This window comes from Lissotriton vulgaris, chromosome 5 (assembly GCF_964263255.1).
Source record: "Lissotriton vulgaris chromosome 5, aLisVul1.2, whole genome shotgun sequence".
NCBI classification, from domain to species: domain Eukaryota; kingdom Metazoa; phylum Chordata; class Amphibia; order Caudata; family Salamandridae; genus Lissotriton; species Lissotriton vulgaris.
The window spans coordinates 212,524,142-212,540,713 of NC_141693.1; the positions used below are offsets into that span (position 1 = coordinate 212,524,142).

The 16,572-nt window shown below is 47.2% G+C and overlaps 1 protein-coding gene across 2 annotated transcripts in view; it reads left to right on the plus strand.

Annotated features, from left to right (window-relative positions):
* The window catches only part of LOC147710516 (ectonucleoside triphosphate diphosphohydrolase 8-like), a 615,095-nt gene that overhangs the window by 61,754 nt on the left and 536,769 nt on the right, over nt 1-16,572 (plus strand). For both annotated transcript variants that reach the window (XR_015295864.1, XM_086921187.1), the window contains exon 4: nt 9,063-9,210. Coding sequence is in view for 1 of the 2 variants with exons in the window: in XM_086921187.1 (XP_086777313.1) it covers nt 9,063-9,210 (148 nt within the window). In the remaining variant the exon portion in view is untranslated. The remainder of the gene's footprint in view (nt 1-9,062; nt 9,211-16,572) is intronic.

Genomic DNA, 16,572 nt, shown 5'->3' on the forward strand with positions numbered 1-16,572 from the left:
GCTTTTCTTTGGTTATAAATTGTGCCAGCTATTTGCGCCATTGGTCTGGTTTGTGCCGACGACCTGCATTGTGTGCCATTGTTTTGCTCTGGTGACCGCGACCTTCTCTGTGCCTGATATCGCCCAGCATTATTTAGCCAGCTTGTTGTGCCCTTAGCCCGTCCCTGCCGCTGCTCCCCCGCGGCCCCACCCCCGCTCCCTCCAGCTTCTAGCGAACCTCCGCCCTCGACACCCCGCTCCCGCCTCCCAGCTGCTCCTCCCTCCCACAAACAAACACTAGAGTGAACCCGCGAGTCAAGGAGCTGTGACCGTCCTGACCTGGTCAGAACCGGTCGCTCCACTCGCAGCTCACCCCTCCCTGCCTTGCTGCCTGGTATCGCTGTTATCCTGCCTTGCTGCCTGGTATCGCTGTTACCCTGCCTTGGTGCCTGGTATCGTTATTATCTCCTGCTTTGCTTTGGTTGTGGATTGTGCCAGCTATTCGCGCCATTGCTCTCCTGCTTTGCTTTGGTTATAAATTGTGCCAGCTATTCGCGCCATTGGTCTGGTTTGTGCCGACGACCTGCATTGTGTGCCATTGTTTTGCTCTGGTGACCGCGACCTCCTCTGTGCCTTATATCGCCCAGCATTATTTAGCCAGCTTGTTGTGCCCTTAGCCCGTCCCTGCCCTTGCTCCCCCGCGGCCCCACCCCCGCTCCCTCCAGCTTCTAGCGAACCTCCGCCCTCGACACCCCGCTCCCGCCTCCCAGCTGCTCCTCCCTCGCTCCGCCCCCTCCACTCTCCACTTATGAATGAGTCACTTACGCACAGCGTTCACACGCATTGGGCGCGCCAAAGGTAAGCCCGTCTACGCCCGTCGGCGCCCGGACCGCGCCCAGCTTCAGAGCCCCTGGCCCCCGCAAAATCCACTCCACCCGTCTAACATACAACGCCGCAACCCTATCTGCACTCAACACCAGCCGTCTCCCCGACTACCACCAAGCCACCCCAGGACGCACCCATGGACCCTTCACTTGCCAATCCTGCAAGTTCTGCTGCATCAGGACCCACGCTACATTCATAAACGCCAAACAGAGCTCCGACAATAACCACCTGAAGTGCATCCTGCTCAACACCCACTCGGTCCACAGACACGCCATTGAACTATGGAACCTACTAGACTAGGTGGTAAGTGGACAGGGGCAGTGTCCCTGCCGCTTTAACGGCGCGCTCACCGGCGCATTGGTGATTTTAAAACTTTTATGCTGTGAGAGCGTGTGAGCTCATTTTTAAACTAGCTCTGGGCATTTGTGTGAGCGAGAGCATGTGCGCTACCTGTGTGCTGCTCAATTATACTCGCACTGCTGCTCATTGATCTGGGGGCAATCTGCACTCTGTTCTGCTGAGGTTTTTACCTGAAGGCAGGCAGGCAGTTGCAGCAACGGTTTGAAGAAGCACTGGACTTGTCCCTCCTTCCGCCTCGTTCTGACGCCGGTGACTAGCACCGTTCGAGCAGAGGGCGTGGAAGGTCCGAGCCAGCTACTTCCGGCAGATACCTGCAGCGCTCTAGTTGTTGGGACGCTGAGAGGGATATAAGGCGGATGTGCTATCGGCAGCGCAGCGGGCGCGACGGAGGCGCGCCGAAGTTGCGCCTAAGTTAAGCCCGTCTGCGCCAGTCCGCGGACGGCTGCGGGCTACGGCCATGCCCCCTGCCTCTCCGATGACACATATACGATGGAGTAGAGATGACTTATTATCCCTCTGCAGCCAGTGTTGCGGGCCTTGCCTGCACGGCATGAACGCCGAGGATAATACGAGCTGTAATCACTGTAATTTTGCCTTTATTCGGGGGAACTTGGCTATCAGTGAGTATCAGGATCTGGTTTGTGGCTTACTTAACGTTCGATCCCTGCGTAAGCACAGACTAGATATGCATGACCTCCTTACTGAGAATCAATGGGATCTAGTCTTCTTTACGGGAACATGGCTTGACTCGGATTCCATGCAAGAGATCATTGAAGCCATTCCAGAAGGCTATACCCTACTAAGGCAAGCTAGATTACTAAGAAGAGGTGGAGGGATAGCTATCATAGCTAAACAGGGACTACAATGCCAGATGGAGCGGACCATGATTGAGGATAGTGAAGCAGGTGCTTTCTCCATTCTGGTTAATGGAGGTTGCACAGTGAAGGGCCTCTTGATATACAGGCCACCTGGCAGGGCGGCGAGATTTGGCGAGAGCTTGGTAGAAGGCATCACAGAGGCCGCATTGCGCGCAGACAAATTCATGGTGTTGGGTGATCTCAACCTCCATTTGGACGACCCTGCGGACAAGGCGGCCAGGGACCTCTGTCAAGCGATGAAAGTACTTCAGCTTGAGCAGAAAGTTAATGACCCCACTCATCAACTGGGCCATTTGCTGGACCCTATATTCGCCAATTGGGAACAGGTGGAGGTTCTGACCCCCGTATCCATCCCTTGGTCGGACCATCATCTCGTTCCCTTCCTGATTCATATTCAGGAAGCCAGGCCATTAGAGCAGTCTGTACTAAAACATCCTAGTCGGAGATGGGCTGCCTTCTCCCAAACTAGTTTACTCAGGTGCTCGTTACAGAGGGTAACCCAGGGGGGGAGGGTGTGGAGGAAGTCAACACTAATTTCGACCAGCGTATCACGGAGGCCCTGGACCGTGTGGCCCCGCTCGGCTTGGCGAGAGCGGGGGGCCGTGTTCAGAGAACTGCGCCATGGTACAGTGAGGAGGTGCGAGCAGCTAAGGTCGCATGCAAACGCGCAGAGAGGCAGTGGAGGATAGCCTTCACCATTCAAGCCAAAGCAGAGTACGCAGCTAGCAGACGCATCTACCACAGATTGATTAGGAAGGCTAAAACAACGTATTTTGACGCCAGGATTAAAGAAGCAGATAATTCCACAAAGGAACTTTTCTTAATCTATAAATCTCTCTTGGCAGGGAAGCCCATGTCAGTCCCTGAAGAACTTTGTTCGGTGGACAGCTGCAATCGAATAGCAGAGTTTTTCGCTAATAAGGTAGCTAAGATCTACTCTGCCTTCCCTAACCAAGCTAGCGAAAGCCTTGATTTCAAGGCGACAGCTGAGGTGAGGGGGGATCAACGGCTGACCACATTAATTACCCCACCGACTGAGGCACTCATCCAAATCTGTGGATCCATAAAGTCAGGCTCTCCTAGGGACCCCACCACACCCAAACGGCTGATGGGCAGTCTGCCGGTACTAGAGCCCTATATTCGTCATCTACTGGACACCTCTTTTGAGACCCAGACTGTACCTATTGCCTGGAAACGGGCGGTGGTACTCCCCTTGCAGAAAAAGCCCAATATCAGTTTTGAAAAATTAGAAAATCTCCGTCCCATCTCTCTCCTGCCATATATGGCGAAGGTTGCGGAGAAAATTGCGAACCTTCAACTGATGAATTTCGTGGAAGAGGCCTCTCTGCTCCACGATTCTCAGTTTGGCTTCCGCCCGCGCCATTCGACGGAGTCAGCACTTCTTATGGCAGTAGAGGCTTTACGACATGGTGTGGATGAGGGCCAGACTATGGCCCTGATCCTTCTGGACCTAAGCGCAGCATTCGACACTGTAGCACATTCCATCTTGCTACAGTGTCTGAATGAAGGAGGGGTATCAGGAGCTGCGCTTGGATGGATCCAGTCCTTCCTGGCAAACAGATGTTTTCAAGTCCGTCTGGGAGACTGCTACTCCAGGGAGATAAGTTTGGGCCAGTGCGTGCCACAGGGCTCGTCCCTGAGCCCAACCTTGTTCAATCTTTATGTCTCCCCAATTGTTGAAAGACATGGTCTGCGCCTAGTGTCCTATGCCGACGACACGCAGTTGGTCATCTCCCTCTCACGTATGCCTGGTCTTGCGGCGGACATTTTCAGAGTTTGCATGCAAGAACTGGCAACCTGGATGTCCGCCAACTGTTTGAAGCTAAACGGTAGCAAGACCGAGGTACTTGTGGTGGGGGGTGGGCCGTCTGTCTGGTCGTCGGCATGGTGGCCTCCCTGCCTGGGGGAAACTCCAGTCCCCTGTCAGGAAGCAAGGAATCTTGGAGTGTGGCTCGACGTTGACCTGGCCTTTGGCCCCCAGATTAGCCGGGTGGCAGGGGTATGCTTCGGGGTTCTGAAAACCTTAAGGAAGGTCTTAGACCTACTACCTATCACAGCGCGCCGAACGCTGGTGCATGCCCTAGTCACATCGTGCCTAGATTATGGCAACTTGCTGTATCTGGGGGCCACGGGAAAGGCCATAGGCCGTCTTCAGGTGCTGCAAAACGCAGCCACTCGCTTAGTCCTGAGGCTCCCCAAGAGATCTCCATCTAAAGCAGCGCTCCAGGTATTACACTGGCTCCTTGTCAAAAGAAGGGTGGAGTTTAAGGCTCTCTCCACGTGCTACCGTATCCTGAGCGGCAAAGCCCCTGCTCCGCTTCAGAATTTGGTGACTCGCTATGAGCCTATGCGGGACCTACGCTCCTCCCGCACAGGGCTGCTGAAGGTTCCAAAAATAAAGAAGGCCCGGATGGGGGGCAGGTCTTTTAGATATCTGGCCGCCAAGCAATGGAATGCCCTACCTTTGGAGTTACGTTTGGAGCCTTCGGAGTCCATTTTCAGGAAAAAACTTCAAACTCACTTATACGGGAGGTAGGCGACCATGAGGGCGGCTGGGACTGTTTACTCCACTTATCATAGCGCGGGGACACGCAGTGCGCGTAACCAGGCGCTTTATAAACTTCCCTAATAATAATAATAATAATAGACACCACAACGCCGGACGTCGCCTTTCTTACAGAAACCTGGATGAACGCATCATCAGAGCCCGACATCGCCATAGCCATCCCGGACGGTTACAAGATCATCCGAAAGGACCGCATCAACCAATCTGGAGGAGGCATCGCCATCGTCCACAAGAACACCATCCGCATCACGACCAGCTCCGACGACGCCCTCACAGCCGCCGAACACCTTCACTTACAGATACACACCGACCCCAAGACCACACTTAGTGGCACCCTCATCTACAGACCACCAGGACCCCGCACACAATTCAGCGAAGACATCACTGACTTTATCAGCCCACACGCCCTCCCCTCCGAGAACTACATTCTCCTAGGGGACCTCAACTTCCACCTGGAAAAGAACAACGACAGCAACACCACCACCCTTCTGGACAACCTCGCCAATCTCGGACTCAAACAACTGGTAAACGCCCCCACCCACTACGCCGGACACACGCCCGACGCCATCTTCTCCTCCAGCAAGCACGTCTCCTTCAATCATGACACAAGACTCCACTGGACGGACCACAGCTGTGTCCACTTCAACTTCAAAAAGACCCCGACACACCACCACCCACAACAAGTCCCCCGCAGAAACTGGAACAAAATTACCACCGACCAGCTCACCACATCGCTAAACCAAAACCCTCCCGCCAAATCATCTGACCCAAATCAAGCAGCCATCAATTTCGCACAATGGATCACCCACTGCACTGACGAACTAGCACCCTTGAAAAACCATCACAACAAGCCAGGTAGCAAAAAGCCTCCTGGATCAATGACGAAATCATGAACTCCAAAAAGAACTGCCGCACCCTCGAGAAAACCTGGCGAAAAAACCCAACCACAGACAACATGACCGCCCTCAAGGACACCACCCGCAAACACCACCAGCTGATCCGATCCACCAAGAAATCAGCATTCGAGGATCGACTCGACAACAACGCCCACAACAGCAAGGAACTCTTCAACATCGTCAAAGAGCTTACCAACCCCAGCGCCGGCACCAACGACATCACTCCCTCTCAAGACCTCTGCGACTCTCTAGCCTCGATCTTCCACAGCAAAATCGCTGACATACATAATAGCTTCGGCGACCTGTCCACCCCCCTTACCACCAAACTGAAGCCCCCCACCACAAATAAAAACTATTTCTTTTGTTACTGGTTTAGGTTTCTTTGACACACAGTTATCACCTGGTACTTAATTTGTCCATTATTTATGTTTTTTCTTTTGACTTTCAATGAAATACAAGCTAGAGATGAAAGTTAAGAAGAGCCTTAAAACAATTAACCTGTCCTATGCCCTTGAGTCCATGACAGTTTTTACTTTCATTAAAATGAATAGTTTCATTTTTATATATTTAAATGTTTTACATTTTTTACCTTTCAAATATATATGTTTGGCATTTGGAGAGGCATTTTGTAGACAATAAATATATTTTTCAACATGTTTTATCATTTCCTTACATTTAACCCACAATAAAAATGATTTGCAGCCATCTTCCAGGGAGATGCAACTAGTGACAAAATGAAGTAGCAAAACGTAAAAGGAAAAATTAGATGTCCAATCAGCAACTCATTTGGCAGGTCTTACTACGTACAGGAGTGTAAATGTATTCATTTTAAACATGGGCTCTTTTTGGAAATAGCTCCCTGCAGTCTAAAAAACCAATTCCAGTACATATAAGTGCAATATTTAAAAAAATCCATTATCAATGAGAATGTTACCATTTTGAAATTAAGGATTTACTAAGCAATAGAGAGGATGGATATTCTGATGAAACCGATGTGGAAAGGGAAACTATTTTAGCCCCATAAAATTATATTATGTCATAAATCACTATAAAACAATAGTCCACTCTGGTTCATAACTATCTGGGAATGCCCACCCCTTTGGATAATGTTGCTTAATTAGAAGTGATAACCACAAAATACAGTAGGTGAGAATATAGTTTTTAAACTTCTGTGTTGGGAAACTATGTAAGAGTGGCTCTGTTGACATTGCCTTGAGGAAGTCAAAAAGTAGAAACATGACATAAATTATAAATTGGATTATTATGAGAAGAGTGCAGCCTCATCCTTATTTTGAATCAAATTGTAATACATGACATTGGGAACTGCTTGTTTAGCAATACAGAGATTTTCATTGGAGAAGAAGTGTGATCGTCACGCGACCTGGACAAGGACTAACAATAACCACAGCAGTCCTGCAGGAAGACTCTCTCATAGCTCTGACACATTTTGAGTGCATAGATATTTAAATTGGCGAAACAATCTGCCTGCAGCAGTGGGCAGGTGTATTTTCCTGCCTGCCACTCCAGACATAAAGCTTTGGAAGATAATAGTTGACTGGAGATGACTCTCTACTGTGTTGACAATGGTATCAATAATTTCAAAGAAAATAACAGTCTAAAATAAATTTTCCAGCAGAAGAAGAAATTCCAAAATCTTTCATTGAAATATTTTTCTTTGAAAATAAACTAGTTAACATGCTAACATCATAGAGAAAACGGCCTCCACTCCAAGCCCCCATACCTGTCCTTTATCACATCCTATTACATCAACCCCCTAAAATAAAAATAAAATTCAAAATTGCATATTTGTAAAGCGTGACTTATCACCCTTAAAGGTACCTAGGTGCTGGAGACTGCCGGGGATATTGCCCAGAGTCACATGATGCTGAGCCGCCACTGTTGCCAGGGATCAAACCGCGAGCCCCGCGCTCCGGAGTCAGCCACTCTGGTCGCTGTGCCTCACCTCTGCCACTAAGCAGATATGACTTAGTGAGAAATAATTAGGTAACTGCTTTATAATGTGCAATTAACTGATTATCCATTTAATAAGTGGAAAGACCAGCTATCACTGGACAACATATTCCTTAATACCACTCCCGGTCATACCCCTTTCCTTCAACCTTCCCTTCCCTCTTATATTTATGTTTCTAAAATATTACCACTGGGTTGTAGAGAGTACTTTCATTCATAGTTTCCAAATGCAGGTTAGCAACTAGTACATTTGTCTATACTATTTTCATGACTAGTTGCTTGAGCTCTTGAGTTTAGAAGTATATAAGACTGTTTAAAATCCCTGACTATTTTTCAAAAGGCTTCAGGGTAGCCTAAGAGGATCTTTTTCCAGTTCTCTGATATCTTGCAAGAGCTTGGTGAAGGACATAGCATTGTCATACTGTTCACTTAGTTTGAATTTAGCAACGTTAGATGCCCGTACATAGCTTTCTTCGATATTTGTTCTGATTGATACAAGTCATTTGATATTTCTGTTACCAATTTTTTCAGACTAATATATATCAAATGCTGGCAAATTCCACAGAACTTCATATTGCAAAATTATGTCTTGTTGTCAACTGTAATTGTATTAGGCAGTTCCTAAACCTTAACCATTTTTCCTAAATTGCAAATAATATGCCATGATTTGCTGGCAATATAATCATCATCAAATAACAGCAATATCTCATGCAAATTCTAAAGACTAGAGCCAACATGTCAGGGCAGTCAAGTTTTGAATGCCCTCCAATATTTCAATAAGTTAAAATCAATATGCAGCAGTCAGACTTCCTATCTTCTGCTTCATGTTAATGGAATATATTTCGCCTAGTCATAATGATAGTAAAGAAAATCTCCTCTAGAAAAACAATATTATAATTTTGCATCAAGCAACCTGGCATATAGGAAATGTAATGTAGGGGTGAAATAATTATAATACCATAAACAGTATAGATGTGTAGCATGCAACCGTCTTAAAACTGTACGTGGAAAAGCGTTCTCCAGTGCTACAATGAGTATGGTTTGGCATGGGCCCTGTAGGGTCAAATAGATGCCCGCAGTTCCTCCATCTTCTCTTATATAGAAATAGGCTAGATCAAGGGTGATGCCAGGCAGACTGATGGTAAGTTAAACAACTGTGTGCAAACTGGTGAACTTATATTTTAACAAAGTGTAGAGTATGTGGTCATACTATGAAAATACACAAAAGTTACAGAATTGATTATAACATGTGGCAGTTTGTTCTGTGAGGACATGTGTTGTCTCCTGGACTTTATGAAGGTGTGAACAAGTACATCTAAAATAATTATCACAGAGATTGCAATTTCTGAGTTTCCTTAAGGTGTTCTGTATTTTATTAAGGTGATAATATACAAAGCTAAAAAGAATTAAAACAAAGACTGAAGGCTGAAACTTGCATCCACAAGCCCTTATTCGTTTTCAGTGCACTAACTATGCACTTACAGCATGTGTTCTGTTGTTTTTCAGGAGGCATTTCATTTTATGCTGATGATCCAGCTAAGGCCGGTGAAAGCCTGAGGAATTGCACTAACAAGGCCCTGGCAGTGATCCCTACCAAGCAGCAGAAGGAAACACCCATCCTACTAGGAGCCACTGCTGGCATGAGGCTTCTAAGGTAAAGGGATGCAGTACTATTATGAACATGCACATTTTAAAAAAAAATGTTTTTATTAAACATAAACAAGAAATACAAATAACAAGACCATCATGCCGTGGACGTCTGCGAAATAAAGTCGGCGAATGTGGGTTCCAGCAATACAGAATCTTGAAGGAGTTAAATAAGTGGGCTCATGGTGCCTCAATGTCCTCACATACTGGATCTATTTCTGGCAGTGTACAGATATCTCCTTGGTAAGCATTCCAGACATCCCATATCTTCCCCCATTTACGGGGTCTCCCTCTGGCCACATAAACAGCTCTCTCCCGAAACATACACCAATCAAGGTCTTCTATCCACTTCCCAATCAGAGGAGCTCGACAAGCACCCCATAGTTGTGCGATATTTCGCTTAGCAATCATGCAGGCAAGAGTGACCCAAAGCTTGCCATGACTCGTGAGGTCAGAAGGCTCCCATACATTAAGTAAACAGCGGCGTGCTTCAAGTGCAATCTGTACACCACACACCTCACTCATTTTCACACGAATCTTGGTCCAATAGTTATGAATCTCTGGGCACGCCCACAAAATTTGTATAAAGGTACCAGTCATACCACAACCCCTACTACAATCTGCATTTGAGCGAGCCCCATGCGACACAAGCCAGGGCCCGTGGTGTAGGACCGGTGAAGGATCCTAAGCTGCACCAGCCGAAGTCTCATGGAGATCGCCACCTCCCGAGGGGAGGACACAGCCTCCGCCCAGTCCTCATCATCCAAGACCAGACCATCTGCAACCCAATGTTCCCGGACTTTCACCAGGGGATCTTCAGTGTGGTTGACCAATTTCTTGTAAACCAGGGAAATCGCCCTGGTGGGAAGATACCCATCCAAGATTCGATCCTCCAGCGGAGAAGCCTCCGGGGGCTTCACATCCCGAGGGACGGCCGCCGCCAGTGCATGCTTATTTTGCGAATAGAGGTATCGCTCGCTCTCATTCAGTTGGTGTCTGGTCTGTAATTCCTCAAAAGTCAATATCCCGTTCTTGCCCCATATATCACGGACCTGCGAGATACCGATCAGGTCCCAGCGATCGAAACCCTTTGACTTCCACAGGCTACCCAGAGTTTCCGAGTTCCATAATGGTGTGGCTATAGTTATCTTGCCCTCACATTTAAGAGCACAGTTGGCCTCATGCCACGCCCGTGCCGAAGCCGACGCCGGTCCCAACAAAGGAAACCTGCCTCGCCTAGCATACAAAATCTGGGTGTACTCACCCCCCGGCAACTGGCCACAATCCATGGCGAACCCGGGGTCAGCCGGGGAGCCATAAATCGCATGATTGATTGGAGCCAGCTGGGAGGCCCAATAATATTTCCTAATACTGGGCAGTCCAATCCCACCGTCATACCAGGGCAACATCAGTTTAGATCCGCGGTTTCCCAACCCAAAGAAGCTGACGTTGCAAAGATTCTATTTCGTTAAAATAGGAGGGGGCACGGGATCAAAAAAGTTCTGCAAAATATATAGAAACCGTGGTAGCGCCATCAACATGCACATTTTTAATACTACATTGAACTGCTGTTGACGTGGTATGGGTTAGAAACAGCAGTTTGCAATTGGAATGCTATGGAAAGATGCGCTCTGTTTGATGTTCCCTCTCCTTGCCTCAGTCGATGTGGTTGATCTGGACAGGTAGACCTTTAGATACTATGCATGAAAACTGATGGTATTATCATGACTGGACTAGCCAGCCGGGCAAGCGGGCAATCCCCCGGAGGCTGTGCCGCCGGAGGCCAATTTTGAAACTTGAAAGCCAGTTAAGGCCTCATGAAGTGGTGGTGCACCCCATCCTAGCGGCAACTTGAAAGAGTTGCTCTGGTTCTAGGCACATTAACATGTCTGCACAAGAGAGTTAAATTGATCATTTTTGCTAGAGATGTTTTAAGTTCACAGCCCAGCCGTCTTGATTGTGCACAGAGAAGAAACACCAGCTACTCCCTAACACTACACCCATTCTCAGATTTTGTATGTTTCTTGGTATCAGTCACAAGGTCGTGTAGCTAAACCTGAGCTCTCCATTGTTTTATTTTTAAATTGCCTGTTTGGGTCTGTGATAGTTGCTCCGCAATTCTCACATCTTTATTGAATGTGCTTTTCTCTCCACCTTCTTCTAAGGCAGAGGTCTTCAAACTTTTTGATGCCGAGACCCCCTTGTAAAACCTTTTTAGGCGTAAGGACCCCCTTCCGACAAAAGATTCTAGAAACGGGTACTCCTCATCATAAACAACTATCGACAACCATAAATGCGCCTGTTAGACCTCATCACATCCATCCATCCATCCTTCATCCACCCACACTTCCACACATCCATCCATCCTTCGTTCATCCACCCTTTCATCCTTCCATCCATACATCCATCCTTTACCTATCCACCCGTCCATCCACACACCCACCTTTTCACACATCCATCCATCCATCCATCCATCATTCATCCATGCAACCTTTATCCATCCATCCATCCACCCTTTCATCCTTCCATCCATACATCCATCCTTTACCTATCCACCCGTCCATCCATCCATCATTCTTCCACCCACCTTTTCACACATTCATCCATCATTCATCCGTGCAACCTTTTATCCATCCACCCATACATCCATCCTTCATCCATCCACCCTTTCATCCTTCCAGCCATACATCCATCCTTCATCCATCCACCCTTTCATTATTCCATCCATATATCCATCCACCCTTTCATGCATACATCCCTCCTTCATCCACCCACCCTTTCATCCATCCATCCACCCACCCATCCATCATTCATCCCCCACCTTTTCACACATCCATCCATCCATCCTTCATCCATGCAACCTTTTATCCATCCATACATCCATCATCCATCCACCCTTTCATCCTTCCATCCATACATCCATCCTTTACCTATCCACCCGTCCATCCATCCACCCATCATTCTTCCACCCACCTTTTCACACATCCATCCATCATTCATCCATGCAACCTTTTATCCATCCATCCATATATCCATCCTTCATCCATCCACCCTTTCATCCATACATCCATCCTTCATCCATCCACCCTTTCATTATTCCATCCATATATCCATCCACCCTTTCATCCATACATCCATCCTTCATCCACCCACCCTTTCATCCATCCGTCCACCCATCCATCATTCATCCCCCACCTTTTCACACATCCATCCATGCATCCATCATTCATCCATGCAACCTTTTATCCATCCATACATCCATCCACACTTTCATCCTTCCATCCTTCATCCATCCACCCTTACATCCATCCATTCACCCATCACTCATCCACCCACCTTTTCACAAATCCATCCATCATTCATCCATGCAACCTTTTATCCATCCATACATCCATCCCTCATACATCTACCCTTTCATCCTTCCATCCACCCTTTCATCGATCCTTCCATCCACCCTTTCATCCATCCATCCACCCACCTTTTCACACATCCATCCATCCTTCATCCATCCATCCACCCTTTCATCTTTACATCCATCCACTCATCATTCATCCACCCACCTTTTCACACATCCGTCCACCCTTTCATCCTTCCATCCGTCCATCCATACAGCCATCCACCCTTCCATCCATACATCCTTCATCCGTCCACCCTTTCATCCATCCATCCACCCATCATTCATTCATTCACCTACCTTGTCTGTGCCTCTCTCATGGGGGGTCAGTATCTCTCTGCTTCGTCTTCCTCTCTCATGGGAGGGCATCTCTGTGCCTCCCTGCTTGGGAGGGGGGGGGGCAGCCGGCTGTGAAAACATCTCACCATGAAGAACAGACTCTCAGCCACATTTCTCCTGCACAGGCGCCAGGTATGAGGGCTCGTGGGACTTGAACCAATGCAGGGTCGGATTGGCAAGGCGGGCATTCGGGAAACGGCCGAAGGGCCGTTGTCTCAGTGCCCTCTGTGGGCCGGTTTTTTTCTCCCCTTTTTCAGTTCACAGAGAGTGCTCTCTGCTATCTGCTCTCTGTGAACTTGGGAAGGGGAGAAAAAAAAACGGCCCACAGAGCGCACGGAAACAGAGACAGAAATGAAAGCGCTTCACTGTGTGCCATGCAGTGATTATTAGCTGTGGCCTCACTTCACCCCCTGCCCCTGAAAAGCAATCACGCCAAGGGTGGGCTGGGGAGCGGTGATTGTCTGCGAAAATCGGCCTCCCTGGGGGCCAGGTGTTGCTCAGGCCTTGAGCCATTTCCACCTCGGCCCCCCTGGGGCCCACGCAGCCGAGAAACGGTGTTAATCTTAACACCTCGCCCACAGCCCCTCAGATTCAGGGCACAGTGGGCGAGGAAGAATGGGGGGGCTAGGTGATGTTTTGAACTCCCACCATCTTCACCTCAGCCTTCCCCTGTCTACCATTGTGCTCCCCTGCCAAGACATTGCCCTGGGGCCTGGAGGGCTGGGGGGGGGTTGATTAATTTACTAATTGCAGGGGCCATACTGCTGTTCATGTGCTCTTGAGCTAAGTAGGTTAGTAATAGCAGGGGCTTCCCTTCTTTTCCGGTGCTCCTGCACTGAAGTTCTTGAATAATTTTGTGACAGAAAGGGGCCTTGCTGTTTTTTTAGTTGCTCAGCATGTAGGCCATTGTCACCTTGGGCCTGTGTCCTGCCCAAGAACAGTATCCTCCCACTTTCATTCCTTATCTTTGCATAGGCATAGGTGGCCTAACGCCAGAGTTGCAGAGATGGGGATTCAAGTTTGAATCCCAGGGTCTGCTCAACAGCCTGTGATTCTGGGCAGATCACTTCCTCGCCCAGGCCCTTAAATAAAAAATCAGATCATGTGTACTGTAATTGGTACTCATGAATAGATCTGCATCCATCTTATTACATTTGCCAGAAGCTGGGATCCAAGATAAGACGGATACTCAAGGAAAGGACCAGACACAGTTAGTTGACCTTTACTTTCAACGGCCAACGCATGACCAGCTTTCTGCATTCTTTCACTATCACCCAATCCAATCTTCCAAAGGTCAACAGTTCAATGGGCAGTTGGCATTCATGAGGAAAGATGGGAGTACGCGACACTGGTTAAGCTTTTCAAAAATCCAAAAAGCTTTCTTTTGCACAGTTTGCTTGGCATTTAGCAAATGTGAAGAAAGTGGGCCTTTTATTCGAGGGGTGAAAAACTTTAGGCACGTGTACATGCGCATTACAGAGCATGAGGCATCCCAATTCCACAAAAGATGCACTGATTCGTATATGATGACAATTTCTGGAGTTGACATAACCACTCTCCTCTTCTCTCGGCAGACAACTCGTGCAGTACAAGTCAGAAAGAGGAGAGAAATATTGGAGCGTGTGGTTGAAGTTATTAAACTGATTGGTAAAAGGGGGCTTAGCTATCGGGGGAAATCAGAGTCTGTGTCTGAGTTGGATAATGATTTAATGGATCATGGGAACTTTCTGGAGCTCATCCTTCTGCTGTCAAAATATGACCAACCTCTTAAACAACACATTGAGTCTCTCACTTCCAAAGCAAAACAGAAAGGTGGTCGTGGTGCATCTGTGACATTCATGTCAAAGACCACAATTGGTTATGTAATAGAAACAATTTCCAAACTGATAAAAAGACACATTGCTAAAGAAATAAACGATGCAGGTATGTACTCAATCCAGATAGACTCAACTCAAGATATAAGTATTACTGACCAGTGTTCCATTATCATCCGATATGTCACAGACACTGTACATGAACGCCTAATAGCAGTCAGAAATTGCACTTTGTCAACTGGAAAAGGATTGTTCGAGTTGGTACAAACTGCAATTCAACAAAATGGTCTTGACATAGCTAAGTGCATTGGAAATTCGACTGATGGTGCTTCCAACATGCAAGGCCAGTACAATGGACTCAGTACTTGGCTAAGCAAAGAATCTCCAAATCACATACACGTCTGGTGTTATGCACATGTGTTAAACGTTGTCCTTATTGAGGTGACCCAAGCATCTACAGCGTCCACCTCTCTCTTTGGACTGCTACACTCTTGTGCAGTCTTTCTCCGGGAGTCATATAAGCGGATGGATGTGTGGCGTGAGCTGGCAAAGGATAGCCGGACAGTCCAGATCATTGGAGAAACAAGATGGTGGGCAAAAGATGCTGCTCTCAAGAAAGTTTTTGGCTCTTTCAATAACCCTGCCAATGCTATGTTTATTGATTTGGTCAAAGTCCTTCATAAGATTTCATCTGACAATCTTAGATTTATTCCAAATGTACGGTGCCAAGCCTTACAATTTGCTGAGGGACTATGTAAATTTCAAACAGTCCTAACAGCCCAATTGTATCTTCGCATTTTTGCTTCAACCACACCACTGTCTAAGTATCTCCAAACAAGTGGAATGGATATCCTGCAAGCACAGAGAATGGTGTCAGACACTGTAAAACTCCTTGCCACAGATTCCCGCAATTTTGATGCTGTGTACTCTGCTGCCACAACATTTTCAGAGTGGGCCAACAAAGGTTTAGCAGAAAGGAACTGTGACCAAGAAGTACAAACAACACTTCCAGAAGGGAGATTGTCCTTTAAAAAGATGCCTGGGATGAGCACAAAGGATGAGCCTATAACCCTAGCTAAAGATCGATTTCGTATTGGGGTGCATAATACAGTAATGGACCAAGTTATTCAAAGTCTGACCACTCGTTTCAAGACACACTTCACTTTGGCAGCAGATCTAGCATGCCTAGACCCAAAGAACTTCAATCAGACTCTCCCAGGTAATGCTCTTGTGAGACTTTGCTCCTTGTTGCAAAACATAGATAGCTCAATAAATGTGCAGACTTTGCAGGAAGAACTTCAGGATTTTGCTGCTAAATGGTCAAATTTAAAAAGGACACTACCTGAAGAGTACGACAGAGAAGACCAGATTAATGAAGACAAACCACTTCAAGTAGAAGAATTTGACAAAAAACCTGAGGCTGGGCCAACAAAGTGCAATACTTGCCATGACTGTGCTGTCTGTTGTTACTCTATCTTGAAAAAATACCTTCTTTTCAGCAGTGCCTATCGGCATTTGTATTTGGCATACAAATATGTCTTGACCTTATCCTGTACACAAGTAGCCTGTGAGAGAAGTTTTTCCAAACTGAAGTGCATCAAAACCCGCCTAAGAAACCAAATTGGTCAGGAAAACCTTGAAGCCTTTATGCTCATGTCAGTTGAATGGAATGTGCTGTCTCAGTTGAAAACTGATGACATTATTGACTTTGTTGCAAAAAAAAGTGCATTGCTGCAGGATCTTTTGATTGAGTAATCCTCAGTCTCCCCATGGCCCAGACTTAAAGGCAGCAACAGATATGAATAAAACTGTGTTTTTTGTA